Source organism: Podarcis cretensis (assembly GCF_951804945.1).
Source record: "Podarcis cretensis genome assembly, chromosome: 17".
Taxonomy (NCBI): Eukaryota; Metazoa; Chordata; class Lepidosauria; order Squamata; family Lacertidae; genus Podarcis; species Podarcis cretensis.
The window spans coordinates 39,586,211-39,610,303 of NC_137187.1; the positions used below are offsets into that span (position 1 = coordinate 39,586,211).

The 24,093-nt window shown below is 44.9% G+C and overlaps 1 protein-coding gene across 8 annotated transcripts in view; it reads right to left on the reverse strand.

Moving 5' to 3' along the window:
* The window catches only part of ATP2B3 (ATPase plasma membrane Ca2+ transporting 3), a 121,728-nt gene that overhangs the window by 17,481 nt on the left and 80,154 nt on the right, over positions 1–24,093 (reverse strand). For all 8 annotated transcript variants that reach the window (XM_079958667.1, XM_079958662.1, XM_079958660.1 and 5 more), the window contains 11 exons: positions 23,577–23,819; positions 22,417–22,658; positions 21,204–21,438; positions 20,228–20,407; positions 17,704–17,791; positions 17,355–17,461; positions 12,740–12,931; positions 11,258–11,471; positions 10,895–11,106; positions 9,299–9,406; positions 3,764–3,946 (listed from right to left, as the gene is read on the reverse strand). In XM_079958667.1, coding sequence (XP_079814793.1) covers positions 3,764–3,946; positions 9,299–9,406; positions 10,895–11,106; positions 11,258–11,471; positions 12,740–12,931; positions 17,355–17,461; positions 17,704–17,791; positions 20,228–20,407; positions 21,204–21,438; positions 22,417–22,658; positions 23,577–23,819 — 2,004 coding nt within the window. The remainder of the gene's footprint in view (positions 1–3,763; positions 3,947–9,298; positions 9,407–10,894; positions 11,107–11,257; positions 11,472–12,739; positions 12,932–17,354; positions 17,462–17,703; positions 17,792–20,227; positions 20,408–21,203; positions 21,439–22,416; positions 22,659–23,576; positions 23,820–24,093) is intronic.

The following is a 24,093-nucleotide window of genomic DNA, read 5'->3' on the forward strand; positions in this document are numbered from 1 at the left end:
CTGGAAGCCCTGCTCCTTCATTCCTGTAGGGGAACATCTTGTGAAGTTTACCGTATGGAGCAAAACCAGGATCCCTGGGTTGCATTGCATTGCTGACACATGCTGCATATGAGTGTGTGTTGTTTTCTTCTTAGAAAAGGGAAATAAGAGGATGGGGACAGCTGAGCAGTCTCCCTCACTTTGGGATGCCTTGGAATCAGCCATATTTACATGGAATGGAGCTAGTACAGGAGAAGAGTTGGGATTCCGGGTTCTATTCATTTCATTTCATCCATTAAGCAACAACTTTGCTATGCAACATGCCATTGGTCATTCCTCATCATGCTCCAGGCCTGAGAACTTCTGAGATCCCATGAGCATCAAGTCTTAAGGCAAGAAAAAACCAGCTTTTGTTTGACTTTCTAAAGGGAAAGAAAAATTGCCAGGCACATGTCCCACCCCCTCTTTAAGGCAGTTTGAGGAAGTGGGAAGGGAGGAGGGGGTAGGGAAGGGCTGCAATCAGAAAGCATGTTGTTAGAACATAGAAGCCAGACATGGTTGTCTTGAAATTGTTCCTCTCACATGGACCTAGTTTGAAGTATGTGGCACAGAATCCCCACAATGGCTAGAGGTGGTACAACCTGCCCTCAGGTGGGTTTTGTGTCCGAGTATAATCTTGCATTCTTTTATTGCAGAGCTAAGACTGTGGTACTTGATCTTCAGTGCTGATGTCAAATACCAGATAATCCTAGCTTTGATTCGCCTTTTAGAAATAAGACACAAGTTTCTGGACCTCATGGCTGTTTACAAGCCTGATGAAGTAAAAGTGGTTGCCTGAGGGTGCTTCCAGACTGTAGGCTATTAGAGCTACCCAGACATTGCTCTTCTGCTTTAAACAACATGTGAAACTGAAATGGACTTCCCATACTTCACTCAGCATTGCACTTTTGGAGTATGTACATCTTATTCTGTTCTGTCCATATTAAAGGGCGTAACATAGCATTATGGGTAAGAAAGTAAGGCAGGTTATTGTGGACACTGGGCTTATCCACACTTGCATTTTGCCCCAACCTTTAGTGTGGATAAGCCCACTGTTCTGCTCATGCTTCCAAGTTTTTCACAGCATCCACACAACAACAACAACATCATCAAAAAGATGTCCCATACACCCCCCCATTTAATCCCTATTTATCATTTTCACAGGTTCCGTTTTGATGAAGACGACTTTGAGTGGGTGCTGCACAAAACTTGTATGTATGAGCAGCACCAAGGCTGCTACAATAAACTGCCACGTGGAAGCGGTGTAAAAATGCATTTCAGAAGCATGTTCATTTTATTTGTTAATTTTAACATTTGCAGTAGAATGCTTTTTCACTGAAGTGTTATTGTGTCGCTGCTCTTATTTTTTTGTTAATGTGACAAAGCATTTTAACACAAATCTAAAAGTAAAGCTTAAAAAATTCAACACACTGCTAAAATGGAGTCAGATGGATAGGTAATAATGAGTGTTCTAAGGTGAAAAGGTGTGGCAGATTAGGGCTCAGTTGCCCCAAATGTCACTGCACACATCAAAACCACATTTCTTAAAAAGATAAAAAGAAGGACAGAAGAGTAGAGTTAAGGTGCTTCTGCAGCAGTTCCATTCTATTCAAACAATGTCGGCATTTGTGGGCTCTCAAAATAAGTTGAAAAAAGTACAGGGAAAATATAAGGCAGCTGCACTTTAATGACAATGTCATATAGATGTCCCTTAAAAGAGTAAGTGGACAAAGAATCACAGTTCCAGAATAAACCCCTAGTGTGGAAGCAGCCTGAGACTTGAAGGAGAGTTGCAAGGTTTCCAGTGACTATGGAAGGAGTTCTTTTCTGTGTGTCATAGTGCCTATTTTCTGTGAATACCTCTTTTCCTTATAACTGGGATAATGTCAGTGTCACTGGGTGGTATTCAACTAAGATTTACTCAGGATAGGCCTACTGAAATTAATGGATCTGACTTAGGGCCTATCCATACTTCCTGTTGTCCTGTTGCTTTTCCCTGGGGAAAACTGCTCTTTAGCGCGCCATCAGAGCAAACAGCAATCAGGTTTTCTGTAGATTGTCATTTGTTCAGATTTACAGCTAAAGAGGGGATTTTCCCTGGGAAAGGAGCAAGGCAAGGGGGGAACTGCTTGGACCCATGCCTAGAAAGTGGGTTAAGCAGAAAACTGCTTTCTGGGCATGAGAAAAGTGGAAGTGTGGATGAGACCTTAGTCATGTTCATTAACTTATACAGGCCTACCCTGAGAAAAAACTTGGATGAAAACATCCACCGTGTCACTGTTGTAGGTGCCAAATGAAACTTGCGTCTAATAAATCACATTTGAATGATTTATGGGTGTGGTAGAAAACTAACTACCCAGTCAATTAAGCACATTTGCAGAATTTGATCTCCATATTTTATTCTTCTTGTGGCAAACTTGTAAAATCTGGCTATAAGGAAAGCAAGGACTGTCTTACAGAGGAAACAAGGTGCATATTCATACTTTGAGGCTCTAGATGCTACTCAGTGCAGTCGCCACCATATGGGGACTATAGACATCATTAATCTACAGGGAGGTATGTTCCTGCCACTAGTAAGATGAAGGGATATAAAACCCAAATGACTTGAAGGGCCAAATTCCTCATCACTCCACCACTGAAATGCCCATTCTCCTTCAATTTGACAAATATCATTTCCCCTAAACCTATATTCCATTTGTCCACCACCCACTGCAAGTGCTTCACTTTCTAAAATATATTCCAGGCAGGGAAGAAAAGAGGCTTTGAAAGAGGGTTCATAACAAAAGTCTGCTTCCTGGAATCTGCTTACTGCACCTCCCCAGTACAAGGAAGCACACAGACATTTGCAAGCGTGTCTTAGGCACAGATACCAATTTAATGTCAATAGCTTGGGCTATTTCCAACAGTGGCTTGGTTTGAGAGTAAGTACACCAGCCTGTGGCTTTGTGGCCCTGCAAATGTTCAGATTGTGTAGACTATAGTAGGGTGAAAACACTGCAGGATCTTATGTTTGATGCCCCAGCTTTAATACCACACTGGGTTCCTGAAAAAAACAGGAGCAATGGAGCATGGAGCATAACATCTTGGGTGATTCAGACAGTGCATGTTCTGCTGGCCTTACTATGTCTGCCTTCTGCCCTTCAAATGGGGCAAGAGCACAGAATATGGGCTCAACTCAGGGAGCATGTGGCTTTGCAGGGATCCTTGCTACTATCAGAGAGGTCAGAACTGAGTCCGTCTTTAGCTACAGCCACACTGGATGGCCTTGGACAAGTCACCATCTCTTGTCTTCCATTCCCTAAAAGTAATATGGGAATTCAAATGACCTACCTGATAACTATAGAAAGGACTACTCTATGACTGCTGTTACTACTGCTACTTCCACCACCAACATTTCTGCTGCTACCATCTCAGCCACAGATTTTGTTCTCATTTTTCTGGGCATTTCCAAACCACCCAGCAACTCGTCATCCCATTTCTGCTTCTATAGGCTGCCTCTGTTCATGCACCCAAGCACTGCATTCATTAGTTCTTTCTGCTGAAACAAGGCAGCGGGGAAATGAAATGCTTAGACCAGCATTGGAGGTCTCTCTCTCTCTCCCCCAGGCATGAGCATCAGGTGTCTTGGGATGGGGTAGGAGATAACCAGATGAAAGGTTTATCGTCAAGTCACTGCTAAAGCAAAGGAAGGGTTGGGCAAGGGTGAGGGAAGCCTGGCGGGAGGCGCCTCCCCATTATCTCATACCTGGGTCTGGATACGGTTGAGGCCACGGAACCAAAGGATCTGACCACGACGGAGTTCCCGCTCAGCATGGTCAATTTCCTCCTCATCCTCCGCCATTTCCTCATCAGTGATCTCATCCTTCCCGGGGCCATGCCCTGCCTCCTTCAAGCATTTCAGGTGGCTGGTGGGGATGGTGGCAATGACCTGCAGAAGGGAGCAGATGTCGGTTGAACATTTCAACATTTTCTCAGTAGAATAGGAGCCCTTATGTGACTGCATAGCTTAAGCCAGGGGTCAGCAAACTTAAGGAGTGGGGAATTTGGAGAGAAGTATTAGTAGGGCAGAAAAGGGGCACTCAATCATTTACCATGTGATTTTCATCCCTATCAAGATCCCCAGAATCTCCCCAAACTCTCTAACACCATCACCTCCAGAAGCAGTAAAACCAGGGTTTTTTTACAACTGTAAATTTGCCTGATTGCATGCATTCGTGTGCAATGTTTGGTTACAATTCCCAAGATTCACAGCATTATTTTATTTATTTTACAAAAAGATTCTAGCTCTTCAGGTGAGGCCATGGGTTTCAGACAGTGGTGGATCACCTTGACCTCACAGCACTGGAGTCGCTGCAATTTACCCAGAGGATATGAGGGGCAAGGCCAGCATGCTGCAAACACACTGGTGGGAACACTACATAGCCTCCCCAGCGCCTTGCCCCCTTCTCAGTGACCCCTGCCAGAGGGGTCAGGTGAGAAGGCCCTCCACTCTGCTCTACCTACTGCCAACAGAAGGTAGGGCCTGAGGGCTTCATTGCCTTCTGGGGAGCCCACTGAGGATCATATGCCATTGCCCCAAAAGTGAATACCCCACAGCTCTAGTATGTCCAGTTAATGAGTCAGCTCATTAACTGGACATACTAGAGCTAAACAAGGGTGTTGATTGGTGCTTCCCCAGTTCCAAGAGAACGTGGCATGCCTGTCTTTAGTATCTGACTATATGGTGCAACTCACAATAAAAGAAGAGGTCTAAAAAACTTGATCTTCTAATCCTACACGGTTGTTGTGCCAGTGGGCAGGATTCAGTGGCTTGCAATTTCTCAGGACAGCAAGAAAGAAGTACCTGCATATGCTGCCTCTGTGCACAGTCCTTCCTAAACATTAGTCCGCCAGATCAGCATTTTGTTCCCAAGCCAGGGCCGGCCCACTCATGAGGCAGTTGCCTCAGGCAGTGCACATGCCCAGCTGCCTGCCTCCTTTTACTCCTCAGGCTGCCTCAGGTGGCAGCACAGGCATGCAATGGCATTTTCCATTGCCCAGGGCAGCAAAACAACATAGGCCCAAGGTAGCCAAAATTCTGTGCATAGAAAAGCTAGAGTCTGTAACACATGTACATCATGCAAATCAAGCATGTTTTCATATATTTGTGTTGAGATAGATACATTCTGTTTCTCCAAGCCATAAAAAAGAGGTAGGATACAATCAGGACACTGAAACCATACTCATGGCTTCTGAGATTTTACTGTCCATTTTAATGCCATCTTTGCAGCCACAAGGACTAGAAACTTGATGTTGTTGTTGTTGTTTAGTCGTTTAGTCGTGTCCGACTCTTCGTGACCCCATGGACCAGAGAACGCCAGGCACTCCTGTCCTCCACTGCCCCCCGCAGCTTGGTCAGACTCATGCTGGTAACCTCGAAAACACTATCCAACCATCTCGTCCTCTGTCGCCCCCTTCTCCTTGTGCCCTCCATCCTTCCCAACATCAGGGTCTTCTCCAGGGAGTCTTCTCTTCTCATGAGGTGGCCAAAGTACTGGAGCCTCAGCTTCACAATCTGTCCTTCCAGTGAGCACTCAGGGCTGATTTCCTTCAGAATGGAGAGGTTTGATCTTCTTGCAGTCCATGGGACTCTCAAGAGTCTCCTCCAGCACCATAATTCAAAAGCATCAATTCTTCGGCGATCAGCCTTCTTTATGGTCCAGCTCTCACTTCCATACATCACTACTGGGAAAACCATAGCTTTAACTATACGGACCTTTGTTGGCAAGGTGATGTCTCTACTTCTCAAGATGCTGTCTAGGCCTGTCATTGCCCTTCTCCCAAGAAGCAGGCGTCTTTTAATTTCGTGGCTGCTGTCACCATCTGCAGTGATCATGGAGCCCAAGAAAGTAAAATCTCTCACTGCCTCCATTTCTTCCCCTTCTATTTGCCAGGAGGTGATGGGACCAGTAGCCATGATCTTCGTTTTTTTGATGTTGAGCTTCAGACCATATTTTGCACTCTCCTCTTTCACCCTCAATAAAAGGTTCTTTAATTCCTCCTCATTTTCTGCCATCAAGGTTGTGTCATCTGCATATCTGAGGTTGTTGATATTTCTTCCGGCAATCTTAATTCCGGCTAGGGATTCATCCAGCCCAGCCTTTCGCATGATGAATTCTGCATATAAGTTAAATAAGCAGGGAGACAAAATGCAGCCTTGTCGTACTCCTTTCCCAATTTTGAACCAGTCAGTTGTTCCATATCCAGTTCTAACTGTAGCTTCTTGTCCCACATAGAGATTTCTCAGGAGATAGATAAGGTGATCAGGCACTCCCATTTCTTTAAGAACTTGCCATAGTTTGCCATGGTCGACACAGTCAAAGGCTTTTCCATAGTCAATGAAGCAGAAGTAAATGTCTTTCTGGAACTCTCTAGCTTTCTCCATAATCCAGCGCATGTTTGCAATTTGGTCTCTGGTTCCTCTGCCTCTTCTAAATCCAGCTTGCACTTCTGGGAGTTCTCGGTCCACATACTGCTTGAGCCTTCCTTGTAGAATTTTAAGCATAACCTTGCTAGCGTGAGAAATTAGTGCAATTGTGCGATAGTTGGAGCATTCTTTGGCACTGCCCTTCTTTGGGATTGGGATGTAGACTGATCTTCTCCAATCTTCTGGCCACTGCTGAGTTTTCCAAACTTGCTGGCATATTGAGTGTAGCACCTTAACAGCATCATCTTTTAAAATTTTAAATAGTTCAGCTGGAATACCATCACTTCCACTGGCCTTGTTATTTGCAGTGCTTTCTAAGGCCCATTTGACTTCACTCTCCAGGATGTCTGGCTCAAGGTCAGCAACCACACTACCTGGGGTATATGAGACATCCGTTTCTTTCTGGTATAATTCCTCTGTGTATTCTTGCCACCTCTTCTTGATGTCTTCTGCTTCTGTTAGGTCCTTTCCACTTTTGTCCTTTATTATGGAAATCTTTGTACGAAATGTTCCTTTCATATCTCCAATTTTCTTGAACAGATCTCTGGTTCTTCCCATTCTATTGCTTTCCTCTATTTCTTTGCATTGCTTGTTTAAGAAGGTCTTCTTGTTTCTCCTTGCTATTCTTTGGAAATCTGCATTCAATTTCCTGTATGTTTCACGATCTCCCTTGCATTTTGCTTGCCTTCTCTCCCCCGCTATTTGTAAGGCCTCATTGGACAGCCACTTTGCTTTCTTGCATTTCCTTTTCATTGGGATGGTTTTCGTTGCTGCCTCCTGTATAATGTTACGAGCCTCCATCCATAGTTCTTCAGGCACTCTGTTCACCAAATCTAAATCCTTAAACCTGTTTCTCACTTCCACTGTGTATTCATAAGGGATTTGACTTAGATTGTATCTTACCGGCCCAATGGTTTTTCCTACTTTCTTCAGTTTAAGCTTGAATTTTGCTATAAGAAGCTGATGATCTGAGCCACAGTCAGCTCCAGGTCTTGTTTTTGCTGACTGTATAGAGCTTCTCCATCTTTGGCTGCAGAGAATATAATCAATCTGATTTCGATGCTGCCCATCTGGTGATGTCCATGTGTAGAGTCGTCTCTTGTGTTGTTGGAAAAGCGTGTTTGTGATGACCAGCTTGTTCTCTTGACAGAACTCTATTAGCCTTTGCCCTGCTTCGTTTTGATCTCCAAGGCCAAACTTGCCAGTTGTTCCTTTTATCTCTTGACTCCCTACTTTAGCATTCCAATCCCCTATAATGAGAAGAACATCCTTCTTTGGTGTCACTTCTATAAGGTGTTGTAAGTCTTCATAGAATTGGTCAATTTCAGTTTCTTCAGCACCAGTAGTTGGTGCATAAACTTGGATTACTGTGATGTTAAAAGGTCTGCCTTGGATTCGTATCGAGATCATTCTATCATTTTTGAGATTGCATCCCAGTACAGCTTTTGCCACTCTTTTGTTGACTATGAGGGCCACTCCATTTCTTTTACGGGTTTCTTGCCCACAGTAGTAGATATGATGGTCATCCGAACTGAATTCACCCATTCCCGTCCATTTTAGTTCACTGATGCCCAGGATGTCAATATTTATTCTTGCCATCTCATTTTTGACCACCTCCAACTTACCCATGTTCATGGTTCTTACATTCCAGGTTCCTATGCAATATTTTTCTTTACAGCATTGGACTTTCCTTTCGCTTCCAGGCATATCCGCAACTGAGCGTCCTTTCGGCTTTGGCCCAGCCGCTTCATCAGCTCTGGATCTACTTGTACTTGCCCTCCGCTCTTCCCCAGTAGCATGTTGGACGCCTTCCGACCTGAGGGGCTCATCTTCCAGCGTCATAACTTTTATATGCCTGTTGTCTTTGTCCATGGAGTTTTCTTGGCAGGGATACTGGAATGGCTTGCCGGTTCCTCCTCCAGGTGGATCACGTTTGGTCAAAACTCTCCACTATGACCTGTTCATCTTGGGTGCCCTGCTCGGCATAGTTCATAGCTTCTCTGAGTTCTTCAAGCCCCTTCGCCACGGCAAGGCAGTGATCCATGAAGGGGAGAAACTTGATATTTGTTTTAAAAAATGAAAACAAAGATTCTTAGGAAGCTGAGTTCTGCACTCTGCACCCAGAGGTTTTTCTGCACTTGTTTGGGATACTGCAGTGTTACAGCACGGCTGGGAAGTTTAAATGCTACACGAGTGTGGGAAATAATCCTGAGCCAAAATAATATTTCAAGTTTTGCTAGATAATCAAAGGTTAAAAGACACATGGAGTTCCTCTGTAAATTCCCAGAGTGGACACTCTGTGAGGTCTCATCTCCTGCTTGCCCCAGTGGGAAGTAACAAAGGAAAAAAATCCTCACTACTTCCTCTCTCCTCAGAGTTCAGTCTCGTTTTGCCATGTAACTGGTGTTCTCCTGAGAGCAGATTTCATTTTTTATCTCAACCATACATTTTATAGCATAGAAGTACAGTATATTCTGCCTGTCTTGTTTTCACTGCTGTATCCAAGTTTGGAACTTTATGTAAGCAAACAATATTTTTATCCTGACATGGCTTCTGTGTGATTCTTTGTTTAGAGGGATGAAAAGGGGGAAGGCCCAGCCTGCTAAATTATTATCTGTCCTGGATAATTATTAACAAGGTTAAGCAACCTTGTCCCAGAAGTTTCTCCATTTTATGCTGCACTCTGCTAACCAGACACTAAGCTCACACAAGTGAGGAAGAGGAAGGATTAATAATAAATAATACCCTATCCTCCACTCCAAAACCATCCAATGATGAGCACAAATGAAGATGTCAGGAGAAGGGTTTTCTTACCTGTCCCCAGACAAGCTCCCCAAAGCCCACAAAGAGACACCAGAGCCATTGCTGTGCATTCAGTGGCGAACAGCTGAACGGTTTCCCCCCAAACTGCACAATGACGATCTGTGGGGGGAAGAGAGGCAGAGTGAGAGAAACTCCTGTAGGGGGAAGCCCACCTTCCGTATCTATACGCACTGTTGGGAAAGGGTGGGCTCATGGGAGCTGGTGGCCAGGCAGGACTGCATATAGACGAGAGGAGATAAAAGACTGGATCCAGGAAGATCAGAGTGGGCAATAGTGACAATGGGAACGGAGAGCACACAACCAAGGGTGCTTAATACTCTCAATGGGTCATTGGCAACAAAGTTGTTGTCATTCTATTGGATTTCCCCATAAAGGGCTAATCTAGATTAAGAGTCACCTTGGTTCCCAACTTGAGAGAAAGGTGGGATACAAATACATTAAATAAATAACTAAAAATATGGACTGGAATATTGATGACAATAACACTGTGCGGACACTGCAAAAAAACTTGTATGCATGAGAACCAATCCCACAATAAAAACATGTCTGGAAGCACCCCAAGTTGAAGGAAAGAGTCACAGATGGTAACAGCAGGACAAGGAGAACCAGAGGTCTGAAGAGGACAACCACGAAGATACAAGGAGCCAGAGCTCGCTCTGAGGCAGAGCTATGGAATTTGCTCTTCTTGTGTTCTTAACCAAACTGCCCACAGTCTTGTCCTGACTTTTTGAAGGGCTGCTGGGATATGGGGCTAGAGCAACAGATGTTTATTCCAGCTGTGCCTCATTCCTCACCCCTCAAGAGAAAGTGAAGCCTAAATACATATATATGCAATTGCACACACCTGTCTCCTGTTAAGGATGCCTCCCCCTTTCCCTCCCTCTCTCATCTTCCTCACTTTCAACATTTATACAGCAAGCTCCTTGGGGCAGGGGCCTGTCTATTTCCCCTTTTGTTACTTGAGGCTGTGTATACATACCACACCTTTAAAGCATATTCAAAGCACATACTTTCCCTCAAAGATTTCTGGACACTTGTTTACCTTTCATGGAGTTACAATGTTCAGCAACCAGGGCTTTTTTCCCCAGCTGGAACTCACCAGAGCTCAGTTCCGGCACTTCTCAGGTGGGTGGCCTTTCCATTCTAAGAGAACAATGGAGGCATTGAGTCCTGGCACCTCTTTTTCTAGAAAAATAGCACTGCCAGCAACCCTCAACAAATAACAGCGCCCAGAATTCTTTGAAGTGGAAATGTGCTTCGGATATGCTTTAAAGGTTTAGTGTGTACACAACCTCAGTTAAGATGCTTGATATATTGATATAATAGCAACAACAGCCTATGGGGCCAGGGGCCTATGAAACCTTATAAGACACGAAGAGCACAAGCAACACTGTATGATAAAATTTATTATTAAAGCAAGAGTGTATGAAAAGCCCAGTTTCTTAAAAAAACAAAAACAACTAGCCAGCCAGCCAGCCAGCCAGCCACCAACACACATTTCCATCCATGTAGTCATCCATCCATCTTGTCTTTCCCACCCTCCCAGCTCAGTTTGGTTCTTCACATCCATTTAGACCAGGCCTGTACCTGTATGCCAAAGGTTCCAAGCACAATACTGCAGAAAATGGGGTTGCCAAAAATGCCATCAAAGACATTGCGCTCGCCGTGAATTTTGCGGGCGTTGATCTCATTGAAGAGTTGCATCATGACAAAGGTGTTGAAGATGATGGTGTAGTGCTCTGAGGGCGGAGAGTGCAGGGGCGCATTGCGGCCGCTGTCAATGTCAAAGAAAACCTCACCTGCGGGTGAGGAAGGTGGGGTGTAAAGCAGTGCATCACAGAGAAGACACTACACCCAGCAAACCAAGCCTCTCCCTCCTCCCTCTCCGAACCGTGGACCCAGACCCACCCCTGCCCCTCCCAACTCCAGCTCAGTGTCCTAAGAACCCACCCACAAAGAGGAGGGTGAAGATGATAACAAGCTGGTAGACAGCATGGCCCAAAATATTCTTCATCATGGTGCGGGAAATGAGGGGTTTGTTCCGTCCGTACGGCTTGCGCAGCAGCAGGGCCTCCGTCGGGGGTTCGGTGGCCAGAGCCAGGGAAGCAAAAGTGTCCATAATCAGGTTAACCCACAGCATCTGAACTGCTTTGAGTGGAGAGTCCTGCAAGAAAAGTGGAGATGAAGGGGCATTGCGGCATTGGAACGTCAGGTATTTGATGGGCAGGGATGGCATTTTGATGGCAATGACATTGTACGGATGCTGTGAAAAAACATGCATATGTCAGTTCCACAGTAAATAAGCTCATCTATCTGGAAGTATCCAGTGCCATCGGGCGAATGGGGTGGGAACTCCCATTTGTCTTGAAATAGGTAGTTCTGCCCTGAGGGTTTGGAGAGTCAGAGTAGTCATTGGCTCAGGAAGTCCTTAGACTAGACGGGCCAATGGTCTACGGGAGCCTCATATGCTTGCATTTATTTTGGTTCAATCCACTTTGCAAAGGTTTGTTAGGGCATGGAAAGCAATGAACTGGACCGGTATTAAATCATCTACAGGATTAGTTCAATCCAGAGAGAATTTACAGATCAAATTTGGAGGTGTTTCTTCACACTGTTCCTGTCTGCTAAAAACACCCCTGTTAAGGATACTGGGGGTTTTTATGTCTCTGAAATATTCCTGATTCAAAATCACAAAGCAGTGGTTCTGTTTACCTTTATCCTTCAAGACAAATGGGCCTTACCTCACAGATTATCTTTGGAGCCTGGTAAGCAACTACTCCTAAATGACCAATTTACTCAGCCCCAGAATTCTTCCCCACTTTCTCAACATTCTACTCAGAACATGGAGCTGGGCCTCAAATCTGCTTCCTGCCTGGTTCTCAAGTATGTTCTTATAGGAGAACTTGACTTGATATTCTCCAAGAGCCATGTATAATAGAGCAACTGTATTCAGCATTTCTCTCGTGTCAGCTTAACCTCGCTGCTCCTCAAACATTCATTTTCCATGCACCTTACCATGATTCTCCCCATATGGCTACTCTTTCTCAGAAAGGCTATGAGATACACCTACAACTCCCAAATGTGTAATTTCCTAATTTTCGGGCAACATTAGCTATGTTCAGCAGGCATTTACTTAAACGTGCAGTTGAACAGGGATGGGAACATACATACAAGGGACATACAAGCACCCCACCCCCAGTGTCCCAGGGCACACACGTCAGATCTCTATGCAGGTTGGTGAAGAGGGTTTACACATCTCAGAAATGGTCCCCACAATAAGGAAGCCTGATATACATCGCATCAAACACACTCAGAAATCCTCTCCCAGGGCTGGCTGAGGGCTGGCTGAGGTCGGTGGGGCAAGTGCCCTCTTCCTCCTCATGGGCCAGCCTCCTCTGGGCCTTGCCACTACAGCACAGCAATGAAGCCTACCTGTGTGATGCAGGCACCAGTGAAGGCCACAATGACTGCCACCACATTGACTGTGAGCTGGAACTGCAGGAATTTGGATATGCTGTCATAAACATTGCGCCCCCACATCACGGCCTTCACAATGCTGGAGAAGTTGTCGTCAGTCAAGATGATGTCAGAGGCCTCCTTTGCCACATCAGTGCCTGCTATGCCCTGGGAATGGCACAAAATGAGGGGTACTTTATTACAAGAATCCTCAACCGTCTCTCTCCCTTGGCCCGTGGGTCAACTTTATAATAGCACTTTAGCCTCACTGATGCACAAGGACCAAGCCAGCAATTCAAAGAAGGACTTCTGCAGGAGCCTTCATCGTCTCTTGTCGGAAAAGATGAACCTGTTAAGTTTTTCTGCCAACAACACAACCACAAATTTCATGCCTTTCTCCACCACTTCCTTTCCTCTTGGATGTCAAGATTTACCTTGCCAGAAAACTCTGAACACTTTCAAAACTTGACTGCTGGGAATATAATACATTATGGGTAGTAACCAGGCAAGTACCGGTAAATTACAGTGGTACCTTGGGATGAGAACGGGATCTGTTCTGAAGCCCCGTTCACATCCTGAACGGAACGTAAGATGCAATGGCACGTCTGCGCGTGCACGGGTCGCATTTCACCGTTTCCACGCATGCGCGTGACATCATTTTGAGCGTCTGCGCACGCGCAAGCGGCGAAACCCGGAAGTAATGCGCTCCGTTACTTCCAGGTTGCCGTGGAATGCAACCCAAAAGCACTCAACCTGAAGCACATTCAACTCGAGTTATGACTGTAGTTGCATTTCCCCCATAATTAATTGGATTGCCGTATTTGTGTTTCACCAGGTAGCTGCATTTCAATTGCATATTCAATATTAAGTCTTCATTTACATTTATCACACATCTGCAGGACATATCTGTAAACTGAAGGGATAGCAACGATGTTAACAAAGAATAACTGCTCACCTGGAGCTCTGGGTGGGCAACATCTGCCACATGGCATGGCTGTGGTGGGTCCAGAGAAGCTGCCATCTTCTTCCGCGGCCAAGGGGAGGGGTTGGTCACCTGGTGCCACCCCACCTCCGGCTGCGACAGTCTTTCAGATATGGGCAGGCAATGCCCAAAAGGCCAATCAGGGGCAGGGGCTTGGGGGCTGCACCTAGCCCACTCCTAGCCTATTTAAAGGAGTGGCAAGGGGCAGGCTGGATTTCCCCAGCCACCCACCCTGTCTGTTAGGGCCTGATCAAGTGGGGAGCGGGCGTGTGGTGTATGGACCTTGCTATGGTTTACTCAGTTGCCATGGAACGAATTTTCTCCTGCAAGCAAATTGGCTGGCTTGCAGGTTTTTGCCTACCTCATAGCAACAGTAACAACTTTGGCAGATAAGGCATTGGGCTGGATCCTTAGTCACTGGAGTACCCCGTTAGAAGGGTCCAGGAGAGGTGACTCTGTCCAGCAGTCCACAGGGGGCCCAATGGGCCAATACACTTTTCCCAATGGTGGCCTGGGTGGGGTCATGGCACCCAATCCATGTTGGGGGCAACTCCCCAACACAGGCTGACCCCACCAGGTTCCTATACATGCCCAATGCCTGAGCCAAACCTACTCTTTCCTGTAATCAAAGTTGTGGCCTAATTCTACACAATACCAGTTTCCACTATGCGCCTGCACTGGCAAAGAAATGTCTATGGAACATATTTCAACCTCTCCTTTCTCCTGCCTAACCTAGAAGCCTAGAAGCCTGCCTAACCATCACTCTGACAGTAACCTCTCATTTCCCTCTACATCCCATGTTTTGCTCATCTACATTATTCCCACAATACACTAGGCATGTGTATTATCTTAGTTTGATCGATTTTAAATTTAAATTTAAAACAACATAAAAAACAAATGTTAAAATAAAGGGTGTGACACATTCTACCTAATGGGAGATATAAGAGAGCACTGCAATATTTCACCACCAAAGCATTCCAGAATGGTATTCATATTTTCCCCAAATTATCTGTCTTTTAAAAACCAACCAACCTATGTTTGCTGTTTTGTTCTTCTATCTATGACTGGTGTGGGATAACCAGCCTCATATAATCAACATGCTTAAGTCTAATTAATGCCTGGAGGGGTTAATACCATAGAGTAAGCTGTCCTGCCAGGCTTAGCTATGTCCACTTCCCTTACCTTGGGAGGAATAGGTAATCAGGCCTATTGTTCTTCTCCAGAAGCTCAGGGTGTGAAGAGGTTTAAGCTGGTTGCTCCAGCTCAGACTGCACACCAAACCACTTATATTATACAAATAATTTAGAAACTTATACCACTTTGTAACTAAGCCAAGTTTTACTACCTGTGCAACTTTTTCTGAATGCTGTATGGATAAAGCACATGAATCTGATCATGGGAGACTTTATAAGAACACCATTTTTAACTTACCAAATGTGTGGTATTTTTCTATGCTAGGGAAAAAGGGAAACTTCGGAACTCACTTTAATAGGGCACATCTTAAGGTTTTACAGTTTATATTTCCACACTTTACTTTGTTGCATATTTTGTGCATGCAAAATCTCTACAGTATTGGGGTTCTCTCACCAAAGAGTACTTGCCCCACATTTGGATCCAGGAATTCTCATTTGTATATACTGATTTTTTCCCCTCGCACTAACAAATGGAATACGAATGGAGTGGAATTTAGTGAATTTTCAGAGAAATTGTTTGGCAGTTACACAAGCTCTTCCAGGACAGGCTTCTTATGATTCACTCATTGTGCAAATTTCTGGGATATGACAAAATATTTGGCAAGTGTAAAGGTGAAATTGCTCATTGCACTGATAACCAATTTGTTATATAGAAATTATCCTCCGAAGGAGCAATGACTGAACATGTCCCACAACATGCGGACTAGAAGCAGCCATTCCATCAGGTTGCAGCAGAAGGAGAGATGAGACTACAGGGCCACTCCATCAGCTCTGCTGGGAGACCAGCTCCATGTGGTTCCTCTCAAGTGTTTCCACCTCAGCTGGTCATTATGAGAACTTTGCAACTTTAAGAACTGGTGCCTGAGTTTGCTTGTTGTCCTCTTCCCTCCTCATCCCTTTTCCCTTTTGCGTCCTGTCTTTTAGATTGAGGACAGGGGCTGTCTTATCATTATTGAGTTTATGTAAGCTGCTCTGGGAGCCTTTTCAGCTGAAGAGCAGGGTAAAAAAAGGCTTCAAATAAATAATCAAAGAGTTGCCCCCAGCATTTTGCTTTTGTGTCTTCAGAAGCCTGCACTTGGGATTCACCTTTTTGTCAGTCTATATTGAGACCAGTAGGCTCTGAGACATCTTCTGCAGCACAAAAATGCACATGGCTATCTAGTGAGATTTCTTTGATATGTTTTTAGATTGGATACTTGGGTAGCCTGATTCCATATTTCTATAAAGGAAATATAAAGTGAATTCAGCATCAGAGTTTAAAATTTCGTAAACTAATATTGTACCTTTATTCTGAATGTTTGCTGTTTTCAGGATCATACATATTTATGGAGCAGGTTCCTGGACCATAAAGATTAAATAAAAGTTGTATCAATTGAATATATTGCCAGAATGAAAATATAGGGAATGCACATTTTTGTTGCAACTCCAGAAACAAAAGGATATTAGCTTCACGATTAATGTCATTGCACTGTTATACATACAGGATTCACAAACACAGGTTTTTGTAGAAATTCCTAGATCCTGAGATATTTCCATATTGGAGCTAGAATATGTATAACTGGGACTATTCTTCTTTGCCAGTTTAAAAATCACAGGAGTTTCAATGTGCAAGATAGATTCGTGCTTTGCAGACAGTGCTGCTGGCCCTTCAAGCAGGGCTGTTACCACTGATCCAAATCTTATTCACTTCCTGTACAATTTGATGGAGTCCATTTCATTAGCTTTCAAAGCACTCCTATACATGTCCACTCAGAAGGAAGAGATTGAATTCAATAGGACTTACAGCCTGTGCTGTATGATAAATTTAAAGATTAACAAGGTGAAAATTAGGGATGTGCCGAATTTTCCTGTTTGAACATTTTTGATGTAAAAATAGTGCTTTTAAGGGCTTAAATAACCACCAGCCTGAATCCTCAAACTCAGTTTTCACTTTTGTTTGAGGTCTGTTCACTTTTCAATCAGCTGTTTTTTCTGCATTATTTGCTTATTTTCAATAGTAGGGGCTGTGTTCAATGAACTTTTAATCTGACTAACTAACTAACTAACTAACTAACTAACTAACTAACTAACTAACTTAAAACTATTGATTTCACCAGGTCTACTCTGAAGAAAGGTTAGCTGTATACAACACAAGGGCTTCTTCCTGGCTATGAGATTCCAACTAATTGGAGATCAAAGAACTAGCATGACAGTGACAAAACATCAACATGTAGCCAATGGGATCTGGCTATGTGATGCCAATTCAGAGCGAGGGCAGGCAAACTGTCCTCACTCTACGTGGGCAAGCATTTCCCTCCCTGTCTGCAGACCCCACAGACAAAGGATATGTGACACGCTCTATTTTTATATTACATCCTGTTTCCCTGTGAAGGAAATGTCCCTGTGGACACAGGGAACTCAGTTCAGCATCTCTTACCATGGCAAAACCCACATCGGCCTTCTTGAGTGCTGGTCCATCATTCGTCCCATCACCAGTGACAGCAACCACCTGGCGCTGGTCCCCGATAGTGCTGTCGATTATGCCTTCAAGGGCAAGAATGTGGGTTAGCTAGTAGTGAGTGAGCTACACATCCAAATAAATACCAGTGACTTTACAAGAAGTTTGCATCCATATATGGGTAAGACTTGCATAGATAACCTGGTCTGAATATCTGGAGTTCACCGACAGAAAATGACAACCAGACCCCATGGCAGCCCTGACTCCCACCACCCCATGTTGCTCTCTCCTGCATTGACTAAGGGCAAAGAGACTGGCAATCTCTTACCTTTCACCAAGGTGTGTTTGTCGGTGGGTGACGATCGAGCCAGAACCCTCAGTTTTGGCCAGATTTTATCAAGGCGTTCTTGTTCTATCTGCAGGGCAGAGAGGCAGAGACAAGTAAGATATGGTTATAGATTTTTTCAATGAATCCGGGGACCCCTTTTTTTTTTTGAAGCTGAGTAGCAACAGGTAGTGGGGATGGTGAGGCAAAAGACCCTGGGCCCAAGCACACATGAATATTGTATAAAGGTGCAAAGCCCTTCTTTCGCACCCTATAAAACATAAATGTGCCTGCCAGTGACTCCCAAGCCTTCCCTGATCTCTTGCCCCCTTCTCCCTTTGTTTTGACAGGTCGTGGGAAGCTTGGGAGTCGTGGGCGGCTGGCCGTTGCCCAGTTTTTTAAAAACTCTGCACATTTATGTTTCGCAGGGTGCAAAAGAAGGGCTTTGCACCTTGCCTGGCAGCGGCCAGCAGCCTGCAACTCCTGAGACTCCCCCGATTTGTCAAAACAAAGGGGGAAGGGGGCAGGAGATCTGTACCGCCGGACGTCCCTGGTTCACCTTTGGCAGTGGTGGCGGCAGCAGGGAGCTCCTGAAGCCAGCTAGAGCCAACTGCGCTACCAGACTGGCTCCGGGCTGCTGAGGCTGCCGCTGCCATGTTTCCCGGGGACAGATTTGCAACTCTAGGGACATTCCAGGATGGAATTTGTCCAGGGACAGATTTGCAAATCTGGGGACGTCTGGTAACCCTAAAGTAAGAACTACTCACTAATAAAGTGAAATGAGCTGCCTTCTATTGAGTCCATCGAGTTTGGTATTGATTGGACCAACTGGCAGTGACCCTCCTGGGTTTCAGACAGGTTCTTCCCAGTCCTACCTGGAGTCACAAAAGATTGAACCCAGAACCCTTTTCATGCAAAGCACGTGCTCTGCTCCTGAGACCCTGGGCCTTCCCAGACACGGACCACACTTACACAGTTTCTCTCAAATACTTCAGGACTAGTTCAAACAGGCATGGTAATCCTTTGATGGCTGGCAATGCAATCCAAACCTTGATGACTGACAGCACAATCAGAAACGACTGGATGGCCATCTGTCATGGATGCTTTAGTTGAGATTCCTGCCTTGCAGGGGGTTGGACTAGATGACCCTCGGGATCCCTTCCAACTATACAATTCTAGAGTCTATGAAGGTGGTGTTAGGACTGCAGCCTGGAATACACATTCCCAGGCAGAACTTTCAATGCAGTCACTGCAACACTTGTTGCAGACTGAGGCAGAAATAAGGCAGTAGAGTGGGCTGCACTGTTGCATATTTCATTCATTAATAGAAGGATCTATACACCACCCTTAAGTATTACCTATCAGGGCAGCTAATAATATAACAAAACAATGTAAAAGTCTGTTGATTTCAGAAGAAGAATTCAATTCTTTTAAATGTTCCTCCCTGGGGGAAAGGAGGTGGCAGAGCTGGGAAAATTTCCCTGTGGTTTGTTCAAAACTGAAAAACAGAATGCAAAAGCTTCTGACTTCCTCTTCTGGTGTGCAAAAGAGGAGGAGAGAAAAAGGAACACAGGAAGCTGCCTCACTAAGTCTGACCATTGGTTTAGCTCAGTGCTGTCTGCACCAGGGAATAGAAGCCTCAGGTCTGGAGCCCACCAAACTTCTGTACCTGACCCTCAAGACTCTCTCCAGGCCACATCCTTCACCAGCCCTCACTGAGTGTTTTTGCCTGGCTGCAATGTGTCCTTGAACTCTGACAATGCTACTTGCTTGCCTGGACGGAAGATAGTGAGGGGTGTGTGAGCATGAAGAAACTAGCATGCTGTGCAAAAGTAAAAGTCACAGTTAATACTTGCCCTACTTTTGCCTCTGGCCCCGCTCACCATTGGCATGTGGCCCTCATAAGGTTGACCAGGAGAGAATGTGAAAAAGGTCCTAGGGATCTTAGTGAACCACAAGCTTAACATGAGTCAACAGCAGCGAAGAAGAAGAAGAAGAAGAAGAAGAAGAAGAAGAAGAAGAAGAAGAAGAAGAAGAAGAAGAGCTATTCTAGGTGGCATCAAAACAGAAGTCGAGTGACCAGATCAAGGGAAATAATAGCACGATTGTATTCTGCCTTGGTCAGACCACACCTGGAATATTTTATTGCGTGTTTTAAAGTTATGTTTTATTATCACATTTTTGTATTGTATTGCATTGGATTGTTATAAGGTGTACATTATTTGTTTCTTCAGCATGTAAAACGCCTGTAAACCACAAGATGGTATACAAAGATGGTATACAAAGTAAAAGTGATGATGATGGAATACTGTGTCCAATTCTGGGCACCACAATTTAGGAATGTGGAACGTGTGCAAAGGAGAGCAAGCTGGAACATGTGCAGAGGAGAGCAACCAAGATGATCAGTGGTCTAGAAATGAAGGCTCAAATCTGCTATCACTTTGCACTGCTATTGATAATCATAGAATCACCCTGGAATTTAAGGAGCAGCACCATTCCAGACACTTAAAATAATTTATTCAGTCACCTCTCCCTTTTCATTGCGGATCCGCCGGTTGAACTCCTTTCCTTCTAGGCACAAGAAGTCCTCTCCTGGCTGGATGATGCCACACTTGGCGGCAATGGCCCGGGCTGTGTTTATGTTGTCTCCTGTCACCATGCGAACTGTGATGCCGGCACGTTGGCATTTGCGAATGGCATCTGGCACCTGCAAAGGAGGCACAGGGCTCACGTTGATTTTTTTGCAATTCAACATGTTTGCTGAGCGATCACTTGCCCCCATATTGAAACTGCTAGCTGGTTTTGTTGTAATATACAGTTATTGACTCCCTCACATGCATGAAAGGGTTAACCTGAGCCCTGAGCTCAAGTTACCAGAGAGGATCAGTCTCTCCCCCACCCTCTTCTTGGTCCTTTCTCTTGGTGCTTCCTGGAACAAACAAGAAGCCGTGTAAAGCTGACTTCTATATATTACTCAAATGAAGGAAATGGCACAAATTTTCTTACATTTGCAAGTTATTCTACTAATTTTGCTAATCATGGGAATTCCTTCTCCAACTACTGGAAATCAGTTAGCCATTTCTCTGGCTTCTAAAATTTCAGTAGGCATTGCTAGTTATGCTTTTGCTGCCATGAGAGGTAGAAACATGATCCCCATTTTGCCTAAAAATATAAAAGCAGAAATTCTTAGGACGTTGAATTCTGCAACAAATTCAGGGTTGTTGTTGTTGTTGTTGTGCCATTCAGCAGAACTGCAGCATTCGTGGAACATTAGCAAAGTTCTCCCTGGGTCCAAGTCCAACATACTATCTACTGTATCATGCAGGTGGTTGAAATCCATATTTTTGTCATTGTTATTAGCAGGGGTCCTGTGGTCCTGTCTGTCTGAGATCTTAGAACTGGAATCAATTCTCCTCACCCAGAAAACACTCAGGATGGGCTGTGAGTCCCAAGGGACAGACAGGGATTTATTCACAGAAAAGGCACCCTAGTTTAGCTGTTACCTCAGGCCGCACGGGATCCTCAATTCCCACCACAGCAATGCACGTCAAGTCTATTACAATATCGTTCTCACTGTCCCATTCGGGCTCCTTCCCTGCTGGGAAATCGCGGTAGGCTATGCAGATAGTCCTCAGTCCATCACATGCCATGGGCTCTATCACCTTCTTCACCATTTCATCTCGGTCACGGGGCCGGAAGGTGCGCAACTCCCCATTACTGTTGAGAATGTTTGTGCACCTGGAAAAAGGGTAGAGAGGAACAGTTTACAGACGATTATTTTCTCTGGAATATGCAGCTTTGCCACACATGATATGCAGTGGCTTGGTCCACCAGGCTCCTTATTACTTGCGCCTGAAGGGGTGCCGCAGGGTTCTGTCCTAGGCCTGTTGTTGTTCAACATCTTAATACACAACTTGGATAGAGGAATTGAGGCGATGCTCCTCAAATTTGCAGATGACATCCAACTGGGGGCGGGATAGCTAATGTCACCAAAGACAGCATCGGGATTCAAAACAACCTTAACAGACTGGAGAACTGGACCAAAACTAACAATATGAATTGCAATATAGGACCAAACGTAAGGTTTTACACTTAGGCAGGAATAACCAGCTGCACAAATCTAAGGTGGGGAACACTTCCACTGTGATTACTTTTGTTGGCATCCATCTGTTGCAATAGACAATGGAGTGCACCTCCAGGGGTGAAGTCAAGCCGCTGGAGAATCACAGCACCTGCTGTGGCTGCAGAGACCAGGCTCTGACTTCTGGACATTCTCAATGGTCTCACTGCCTTCTGAAGTAAGGCAACCTTCTCAGTACAGTACCGACATCCAGTAGTCCAAAAGTGCCCTGAAATTTCCCCCATGTGAAAACCTTTTTATTTGCCTTACTTCTTAAAATATAATTTGACACTGTTTTTTGTGTCCCCTAACATCACCGCCATTAGTGTTGTATACTTCTCTGCAGCTTTCTTGTTTTAGTGAAATTTGCTCTTTTCATTGGTTTTAAATTGTGAGCAACTCTGAAAGCATTTTTGGAGTTGAAGAGCAGGGCAGAGATGCTGCCAAAGGACTGCATGATTCTGTGCATACATTATCGTGTATTCTCAAGTGTTGTAGTTATGCTGGTGCAAATTTCAGAGCTAGAATGAGCACTCAGCAGTAGCAACAACTTGTGTGGGCATCATTTAAACTCATACAAGGGAGCGCAGACTCACTTTTTAAGGACGATTTCAGAAGCGCCTTTGCTGAAGAGGCGGTAGCCGCCATCAGGCATGCAGATGACGGTGCTCATGGATTTGCGGACAGAATTAAAGGTGTAAACCTTGTAGAGCTTCTCCTCAGGGATCTGTTCACGCACAGGCTGGTAGTCACGCCGCAGGTCAAGCACAAAGCCCAGCAGTGAACACTCCGTCTTGTTGCCGACCTGGCGTGGCAAGCCCCCTTCTTTCTCTGGAGGCTGAAGGAAGCAGAGAATAAGAGAGGAGAACCTCATTCTTCAGTTCTGGAAACCTCATCCATTTCTTCCGCCAATGGGCTGAACTAAAAGTTTTGGGATCCCACAACCGCAGCCCTGCAACAGGCCTTGAATCTGGAGGCATATATACACTATACAGTTATACTGTGGCTCCTCTCCGCATGGATTTTTGGGAACTGTAGTGGATTGCAACGTTCTGATCAAAAGTTCTTAGTGTCCTCAAACTACAATTCCCAGGGTAACTTGGGGAGCACAAAAACAGAAATACAGCTATGTAACCAACATAAGTATGCAGAATGCAGGTGAGGAGAGACGAATCCTTCCCAAATCCTCTGTCTATCTTCCTGCAGGCTCTCTTCCTTATTGTTTTATTTATGTTTATGATTATCATTGCATTTATTCATTGCTTACTACATAAAATATCTCAAAGTTACTTACAATTATGAAAGTGTGTGTAATACAAAAATAAAAACACATCAGAAAGATCAAAGAGCATTATTGCTCATCCTGTAATAACATAAAAAGGAAAAATCCTATGCCAATCTACTAGACACTTTTTATTCTAACTGGGTTTATATCCTGTACTGGAGCCTTGCTGGGGAAAAAAATGTTTGGGAAGCAGATTGCAAGGAGGTAAACCCAAGGAATCAGGATGGTTCAGATCCTCTCTCACTCATGCCAGACCAGCTCTGAAAACTGATATTTCTCCCTCGCTTTGTAAATGACAGGGGCAAAGTAACATTTACAGTGGATCAAGAGAATATGCCAGAGTCTTCCACAACATTTATGAGTTCCACCCCTCTGAGCTGCCCTAACATTCAAATGGCACCCAAAGGTAGTATTGCAGCATTGGCCTATCTAGCCTGAGGATGCAGTGGGGCATCCCTGGCCCCCACTCACTAGTATCTTGGTGGTGTAGGCACTGTTGATGGCGATGGCGTGCACAAGCAGATCCAGATTCTTGGGTGTAAGGTTGCTGGGGTCAGGGGTCTCCTTGTAGTGAGTGTCACCCATGTAGGACTGCACAACGGTCATGCGATTGGTGGTCAAGGTGCCTGTCTTGTCAGAGCAGATGGCGGTGGCATTGCCCATGGTCTCACAGGCATCCAGGTGTCGAACCAGGTTATTGTCCTTCATCATTTTCTGCAGTCAAAGAATGAGATCAGAAGTTTAGCTGCACCCTAGTGTCTTCCTCTAAGGTGCTGAGGGGTGTGTTGAACCAGGACCTCCCACAGTCAGCTACCATCTAAGCTGTCAGCTGACCCCACAGAAGACCCCACAGTCAGCTGACATCCCAAAATATGCAGAGGCACCAGTCATTCCTTCGAAGCATGTCAAGTCATCTGAAAAATGCTTCCCTTCAGCCAGCAATGCAGACTCTCTCTTGCTTTGCCTAACATCATACTAGCCCTGAACC